The following is a 9,183-nucleotide window of genomic DNA, read 5'->3' as shown; positions in this document are numbered from 1 at the left end:
CCTGAAAAATAATCCTTTAATTAAGGAAAAAAGAAAAATCATATATAGTTATTTGATTTTAAACATAATATATATGATGACTTAGCTATACCTTCCTTGATCAATGAAAGTATTCAAGACAATATTTTCCATATTAAATCAGTGCAGCTTATAGTTAGTTTTAAATATAATAAACCTAAAGGTCCTCTTTTCTTCAAATACAAGCAATTTATTTAAGATTTCAATCAGATATAGAGAAATTACCTTGTAATTGTAATAACAAGGTAACTTAGAGACCATTAAAGATAAAGAGTTGGAAACAATGTTTAAAAAAGGAATTAAATTTAGAATTAAAAAAAACTAAAAAATGTGAAATATTGAAAGATCTGGAAAAAATATTGATAATTATATTATCAAAATATGCAAGAAAACCTACTATCCTCCATGTTTCTTTTTTGAATGGAAACTACATTTCATGAATTATATAAAAAGAATCGTTTAAGAAATTTAAACCTTGCTCAATATAAAATTGATACTTCTTTTCATGTTTTCAAAAATAAATAAAGAAGGTGCAAGAACAATTTATTATCATTCCTATTGATAAGGCAGGATGTAACTTAGGTTTTATTAGTAAAAAACTGTATGCTCAAATTCTAATTAAAGAAATTAACAATACAAGTACATTTAGCAAAATTACTTTAAATATAAACAGTATTATTACTAATATAAAGAAGGCCATAAAAAATGGAATATATATGTAGGCTCTTCTTCTTCTCATCTGCTAATTTTATATGCAAATCCTAAATTGTATAAAAATCCTATTAAATTCAGATTTATAACAAATTATTTAAATACTGTTAATAAATCTGTTTCAATTGTTCTTAATAATATTCAGGATGCTGTGGCTTAAAAAATAAAAACACTGTGTTTAAGTAACACAAATGAATATTTTTGGATTATTAAGAACAACATTTCAGTTTTGGAATGCTGAAACAATTTAATGTTTCAAACACAGCCAGTTTTATTTCTACCTATGATTTTACTACTTTATACACTAAAATAAACTTAAAGGATTTAACTATCTGTTCGATGATTTTATAGACACAGAAATGAATATTCCTGAGTATACATTTACTAAAATTCAATGTAAAAACATTCTTCATTTCTGTGTATATAATAGTTATATTACTTTTAATGAACAGTTATATATTGTGACGTCTCTGGTCGTTAGTTAATTTTCCGTAAAATTTCTTTCCGATGAAACTTTAGCGATATAAGTCCTTTCTTAAATAAAACTGGTTTATTCTTTCTGAATAAAACTTTGCAATACACTTAATTTCCACAGTCGCGCTATAACAAACGCTATAATTCACAACGAACGTCTCACGTGCTCTACTCAACTGTCAATTACACATTGTTGCCGTCACTTCTTAGCGGTTTATATATACAAGACTACCGCATATCTGGTAGCCTCTCGAGTCTTCAGGAAGGGACGTGAACGTTCGAGAATATGACGTATTACTAGCGTCACGTAACCCCCGCTGTCGTAACAAAGTGAACAGTCATATAAATTTACTAAAAATCAGTATAGAAACATCCTTCATTTCAGTGTTTATAATAGTTATATTACTTTTAATGAACAGTTATATAAACAAACTGTGGGGATTCCAATGGGAGCTGACTTTCTTCCAATATGACCAATTTATATTTGTTTTCTTTTTATAAAAATGCATTTATGAAACAAGTATCAAATCCTAAAATATACAGTTATACTTTTCGTTATATAGACGATCTAATTGCAATTAACAATCACTACTTTTCACCAAGTATATTATATACAAAAGAACTTAAAACAGAAAAAAGTAATAATAATAATATATATTAATTATTTAGATTTGGATATCAAATTAGTAAATGGTAAAGCACAACTAAATATTTTTCATAAGAGAAGAGCATTTAATTTTCCCATCCTTAGTCTGCCCACCCCTAATAGTGTGGTTCCTCGTATTATGCTGAAAGGAGTTTTTATGTCTCAATTAAAAATATTTTAACTGTTTGTAACAACAGCACGTTTTTTATGGATAATCTTATATTATTCATAAATAAAGTAGAAAATAATGGATATAAATACTGGAAAATAAATAGCTTTTATAATAAATTTCAAAATATTTTATTGGATAAATATTCAATAAGGAAAAAACTTTTTTGTCACTAGAGGTAGGTATATCATTTCTTGCCATAAATATTTGATAAATCTATTTGGTTGTGACGGCATGACCTCATACTTTGTAGTTAGTATTAATAACTGTTTGTGTGTGTGTGTGTGTTTTTAGAGAGAGAAAGAAAAGTAATACTTAAACAGTCAAGCAAAATAAAATCAAAAGGAAGGCCTGCGTTAAAAACAGCAACTCCAAACCTGTGATAAATGACATTTAAATGAACAAAAACAAGAGCAAACAAACGTTAAACTAAAGACGCTGCATAAATTAAAAGTATCCCCAGGGTACAGGCTATAATGTGGGATATAAAATGTTCCCTGAGTTTTGGAGATGACTACAGAAGTAGGACCCACCTTGCGCTGAGGATACACCGTCTATCAGTCTAATCCTCCAATCTCCAGTCTCACATGAAGAAATTCATAGAAATAAAATAAAACCATCAAGAGAAATAGAAATTAGGAGAGTGAGATGTTGGCGCTGAAGCCCACCACATCTCACATCTATATCACACTTCACTGCCTGCAGGAAGATGTGGAAGGTGACTGCTCTCCAAATTAAAAGAAGAAAAAATAAAGAAAAACGAAATAAGGTACTACCACTTGGGGGTAAGTAGGATAAACTTACCTCCTGAGATTGGCATCCCAGCCCCCATTATAGTAGTAAAGCACTAATTAGTAGCACAGTAGACAAATTATACTGCATATATTGTCAAAGTGTTGAAAAAAATAAATACATTTCAGTGCGTTCCAGGCTCCAAACATCACGTATCTGTTGTTTATCCGCGGACGAAAGCCATTCGATATATATGTTTTTATTGTTATTTCGAGGTTTTTTCTAGACATAACTTATAATATGTTATGATACACAATGTCGTGCATTAGTTTTGTTGAGCCTAACACTGCCAAATGTTTAGAACCTTTATATATATAAATACTTGCGTTACGAACGCGAATTTTATGAACGAAGAGTGACCTATCCCGCGAAATATCTTGAAGTAGAAGCAAATCTTAAATTCTTTGTGTGTGTGTGAAATTGCGCGAAAATGCGTCTGACTTTGGTTTAAAGTTATATCAATTTTGGATGTCTTTCAACGGGATTATTTATATTGATCATTCAAATGTAGAATTTAATTCATACTGAACTGTATAAACACGTACCTGAACATTTTGTTATTATTCTTCATTAAAATGACATATTTTCTCTCTGCCAAACGTATTTGTTGCTTCACTTCTCGGAGACACACTTGATGACATTTTCAACGAACATGATGACAGAAGGGATCAGAAAGTTGTCGTTTTTTAAAATACTAAATGTTTCGAATTTCGACGAACATATTCTCAGCAAACAGTTCTCGGTCCGACTTTTTGCCTGTTATTTTTTTTTTTTTTTCACTTTGTTTCCTATGCAAGAAAATGAATAATTTTACTAATGATATTTTATGTTGTTGGTTAGGCTTAGCACTAGTTAAGGGTAGTTTTTGTATGTGTTTGTTGTATATAAATTGTTTACAATCAAATTTATTTTGTTTCCAGACTTCCTCCTCCATCTCTTCCTCCTGTGCACCTCCTACCGGAAGTGGCGGGAGATAGCGTTGCTGTTGCTCTTGTTGGATTTGCATCATCTTTGTCCCTTGCTGCCATGTATGCGAAGCGCCATAATTACAAAATAGATGCAAATCAGGTTTGTTGGAAAATTAGATCAGCCATGTTCGTCAAATCAAAATAAACGTATTTCCAGAAACCTATTTTAATCAATGTTGTCGCTAAAATAGATGACACCACTATTTTAAATAAAGTATACAGAGAATATTGATTTCAAGTTGTTCTTTTTGGTGATATACCGATTCCATGAACCTGTGAAAATCCACTTAAACTGAAAAATCTGATGTCAAACTGTACGTGATGATATTGAAAAGCGTTAGTTCTTTCACAGCTAGGTTTTATTAACTCTTTGTAAGACATTTTTATTTATATCTACAACATGCATCACGCTACCGTGGTTTCTTAGACTTTAATAATAATATTAATAAACCCTCACGAACTGATTTGACGGTGACTTCTAATTAATATCATAACTCAAACACCATAAATTTCTAAAATATATCTTGTCCTAGTGATCTGACTTAACAGTGATTTATAATTAATATCGCAACACGAACATCCTAAGGGACTAAAATATGTATTATCCTAGTTCTCTGATTGGACAACATTTTAGTCCCTTAGGATGTTCGTGTTGTGATATTAGTTAGGAATCAACTAGGACAATACATTTCTGATTGGACAACGATTCCTAACTAATATCACAACACGAACATCCTAAGGGACTAAAATATGTATTGTCCTAGTTATCTGATTGGACAATGATTCCTAACTAATATCACAACACGAACATCATAAGTGACTAAAATATGTATTACCCTATTATTTTGACTTAACGGTGATTTACAATTAATATCCCAACAACTAGAACATCTTAAGGGGCAAAAATATGTCTTGTTATAGTTCTCTGATTCGACAGTGATTTATAAATAATATCACAACGACATGAACATACCAAATGACTAAAATCTACCTTGTCCTGGTAGATTCCTCAAGATGTGTTTAACTGTTTTCACTTCTCGCTAGGAGTTGCTGGCTATAGGAGGTGGAAATATTCTTGGTGGATTCTTCCTTTGTATCCCATCATCCGGAGCTTTAGCCCGCAGTGCAGTGATGAACAGCATTGGCGCCAGAACACAGGTGAACTATATTATAGTTGTTCCTTGGTCACTCGTTTACACACATTGGATACTAAATTACTAATTATCTCAACAACTGGATATCAATGGGTAGACCTATCTTTTATAATAACTGGGTTACTAAGCATTAATTTTTCTCGAAAATAAATATACATTTACTGTTGGGTTGTTTTGTGGATAGGCTTTAAGCAGTAAGAGAGAGCGTTTGATGTTTCGTGCATCGCTATACATAGTTTGTATACATATTTTTTTATGGTACAATTGGGGCGCATAAACTTTCTTTACTTGCGCCCTCGCAGTTACCGCAATACATTTATTTATTTCTAAACATTTTTGAACAAAATAAAAATGTATGTACCAAGTTTCTGTCCCATTTGGCACTAATTCGGAGAGAAGAAAGGAAAATAGCTATTATTTGAATTAAGATTTGTGAATGCAGCCTGGAGATTAAAAATGACCTTAAATATTACGATCCCGAACTCCAGATGTAAAATAATAATAATCAAATAGCCAACGTTGGCGCCTTTCTCAGGAGCTGAACGTTTAATCTATGATTCAAACGGGTCGTTACAGAAAATAGTGAAATACAGCAATGCATCAAAATGACATTACGCAGCATGATTTAGTAACTTCGATCATTGGAGCAACTTTGATTCAATTGCCATAACTCCCCAGATTTCCCAGTTCTCCGACATTCTCAGATATCTTATAATAGGTGTTTCTTCAGGCATAGAATCTGGTGGTGTCCACATCCTTTCCAGGTATGGATGGCCGTTGGCTCCATGGAGCTCATTCACCTTTTGATGGGTTAGCAATTGCTTAGAGGGAAAGTACACATTCCAGGTATTGATGTTTTCTACCTTTATATGCCCCATGGACTAAAGAGCTACATCAGAGACCCCTAGATTTCAACTATAGCTATCCATAATTTTGAATTTCTGACCAAAGGGAAAGCAGTCAGCGAGCAGCAATAGCCGCTATAAGGACTTTGAACCACATAACAGGATTGGCTGTCACTCTTGTGGAGGCATCGCGACATGCACCTTGGTCCTTTGGAACCGCAGCCTGGCACATTTACTACTAGGCCACGCCAATTCACATTCCAGAAGAAGTAAATTGAAATATACATATATAATGAATTTCGATATATATTTCTAAATAATAAACTTCTAAATGCAATTGGTTTTATAAAACATAAATGTACGTAATTTTTCAAGTTAATACTTTTGTCCCAGGTTTAGATAAAATATTTAAAAACAATACAAATTAATTAAATAATAGATGCAACTTTGTACATGAATAAGTAGGTGTTGTAAACTTTTAAAGTTGTTTTTGTATTTAAAAAAGAAATATACATCGCAGGAAAACCTTTTAATGACCTGTACGTCATTTTTGTTTATTCGGCCAACCTTTATTACAGTTTATAGAAGGGATTTTCTCCTTAATCAAAGGCACTTTTTTGTATCTTCTTTATAGAAAATTTTTACATATTGTTAACATTTTGATTCTAAAAGTTTGGCCTGTAGGTGATCAAAGAGATTGTACAAAATGTTCACATGCGGCTCACACCTGATGTGAAGAACTTTGAAAACATGTTAATGGCATTACAAACGTCGCACAAAAGAACGCTGCTGAACATTTCGTAAAATCTCGCGAATTACTTTAGGGACAACAGTTTGATCTCAGACTTTTAGCAAAATGCGAAAACTTTCTGAAAAAAATGTATACAAGTGCTCTTGATTAAGGAGACGAAATGTAATACAAATTATCTTAATTTTCTGAACTTTGCAAAATGGCGAAGAGGGCGTTAGTGGTTCCTTCAACAATTTTTTATTGTTTGAACTGAATACTGGGACATGACTTCAGCTGTAGTTACATGTTATAAAAAAACTGCATTTTAAACTGTATTATTTATCATACAGATCTAAGTTACTATATATCTATAACTCAATTCATTCTGAAGGCTTACAACGCTAAAAACCTGGTAGGCATAGCGCAGATAGCCCATTGTGTATTTTTGTGCTTAAATACAAACAAACAAAAAGCAAACACTGACACCTGTAAAGTAAAATTCAAAGCTCTTGCAAATGTATGTTTTAAAGTTTTAGTTGCCCCACCCCAGTGGCTTAGCGGTACGTTTGAAGGCTCATAACGCTAAAAACCAGGTTTCGATACTGGTGATGGCCACAGTACAGATAGCCCATTATGTAGCTTTGTGCTTGGCTATAAACAAAATATAGTTTTAGATCTTGAACCGAATATAAAAGTGATACGTTTTAAAGTTTCTGTTGATTAGCTAAAAAGGTAAATTTGTGTAATCGAATGCAGCGATGTGGTGATGACGTACATTTGATAATCACCGTGGAAGGAAAGATAGATAGAAAATGAATGTAAGCTAGGACCTCTGACTGTATTGGCTTTCGTAGTTTTTATTTTATATCTTTTATTTCTTCTACTGGAAAATAATAGTGAATCCTCAATAGCTGCGGCTGTAATTAGATCTCGAATCGGTCAAGAGATGGAGCTATGAGCTAAAAGTTTGTGGGGGGCAGCTCGGAGCCATTCTATAAGCCGCTATGCCGCGGTTGAAAAAAAAAGAATATGAAGAGACCGAGAAATCTCGGTTTCATTTTAGTTACACATAGCTTAGCATGAGGTGGTGCTAAAATGCAGTAAAAAGAGAGAGAATAAAAACAGTTTAGCATTCTGATGGTTTTCTAAGTTTAACAGGTTAAATCATATACAACACAGCTGCTTTTCATGTCAGTTGTGTGCACCTCTTGATACAATATATAAAGGATAAATTTTATATGATTCTGAAGTCGCATCGAAATACACTTGCTTGCGGTAAAGTTGTGGCCATCGGATGTTAATCGTTGTCATGGTTATTAATGTATACGATCACCTAAGTCTCAACACTGGCTCGGTCGATTTGACCGACTATGTGACCTCTTTGTTTGATGAGTAACTTTTTTAAATAGCTAGTTGCTAATTTCTTATCATACTTTTTGGCTGCTAGTCTGCAGCCTTCTTCGGGGAAATCCTGAGAGAACCATTTCTGTGTTCGTACTGGCCGGGATTCGATTCTGAGTCGTCTTGGTGAAAGTCTATTGTGTTATTCATGAAAACGGTGGCAAATTATTTATCAAACCGAAACGTAGGATAAAACTAGTTAGTAACTATTATTTAGTTATTAAAAACTAGCTTGAGTACCCGTCCCCTGGACGGAAGTTATGTAAATTCATGATTAATAAAAGGTTACCTTAGGGCATAAAGTTGCTTCCCATATATGTGATTGTAAAAAAACGCCCATAAAAACTGCAAAGCCCAAAATGTGAAACCGCAAATTTGTATATATCTCGCATGGACCCAACAAACTTTCATGCCAGATTTGGTAAAGATCCATCAAAGGGGTCGAAGTAGTGGTAAAAAACGCATAAACGCCCATAAAAACCGCAAAATGCAAAACTGAACATGTTTATGTATCCCCGCATGGACCTAATGAACCTCCATACCAAATTTGGTGAAGATCCATCCACACCCTGCGAAGTAGTTACATGGACATACAACAGACACTAACATTATATTTATATAGATGCAAAAAATAAAAGAAAAGCGAGAAAGAGTTAGTTACTAATCAATAATTGTGCTTGTGTGATCATATAGGCTTAGACTACTAACCATGACGCCGAGTTTTAATTCCGTTAGGGCCCTGTTGTAAACATGTTGAGCTGCGTATAAGAAGTCTCAAGGTTTGCGCTGCAATGCCACTGACACACTCTGCTCTTTCAATTGTGTGTGCACAATGAGACTTAGTCAATCCTCGTGGCGACACCTGCTGCTGACAACCTGCCTGCTATCTGACATAATGTTACCTATTAAAATTTCGAATAGTCTAAAACCACCATATTCTCCAGATATGTCACCATCAGATTACCATCTTTTTTCGTTCGCTGCAACACCATCTTAATGGGAGAACGTATGCAAATGTGGAAGGTGTTAAAGAGGACATCGACATGTTTTTTGTTTCAACGCCAAGTGATTTCTCTAATCAGGGCATTGGAAAAGCATCATCGATAAGAATGGAGACTATTTCATTTAATAAATGTTTTGTTTTGATATACAAGTTGTTCGGGTTTTTTTATCTAAAAAAAAAAAAAACATGACATTAATTTCTTGACGACTGTAAGTGGGATTTTTGTGTGTGTATGTATGATCAGATGAGCAGTGAACAATAATAGAATATTT

General features: G+C 33.2%; 1 protein-coding gene across 1 annotated transcript in view; it reads left to right on the top strand.

Annotated features, from left to right (window-relative positions):
• The window catches only part of LOC106473963 (sulfate transporter-like), a gene marked incomplete at its 3' end in the record, with an annotated part of 25,053 nt that overhangs the window by 9,803 nt on the left and 6,067 nt on the right, over positions 1-9,183 (top strand). The window contains exons 8-9 of the mRNA XM_013934653.2: positions 3,731-3,878; positions 4,823-4,936. Coding sequence (XP_013790107.1) covers positions 3,731-3,878; positions 4,823-4,936 — 262 coding nt within the window. The remainder of the gene's footprint in view (positions 1-3,730; positions 3,879-4,822; positions 4,937-9,183) is intronic.

The sequence above is a fragment of the Limulus polyphemus genome, unplaced genomic scaffold, assembly GCF_000517525.1.
Source record: "Limulus polyphemus unplaced genomic scaffold, Limulus_polyphemus-2.1.2 Scaffold6681, whole genome shotgun sequence".
Taxonomy (NCBI): Eukaryota; Metazoa; Arthropoda; class Merostomata; order Xiphosura; family Limulidae; genus Limulus; species Limulus polyphemus.
This window is presented reverse-complemented; position numbering and strand designations above follow the sequence as displayed.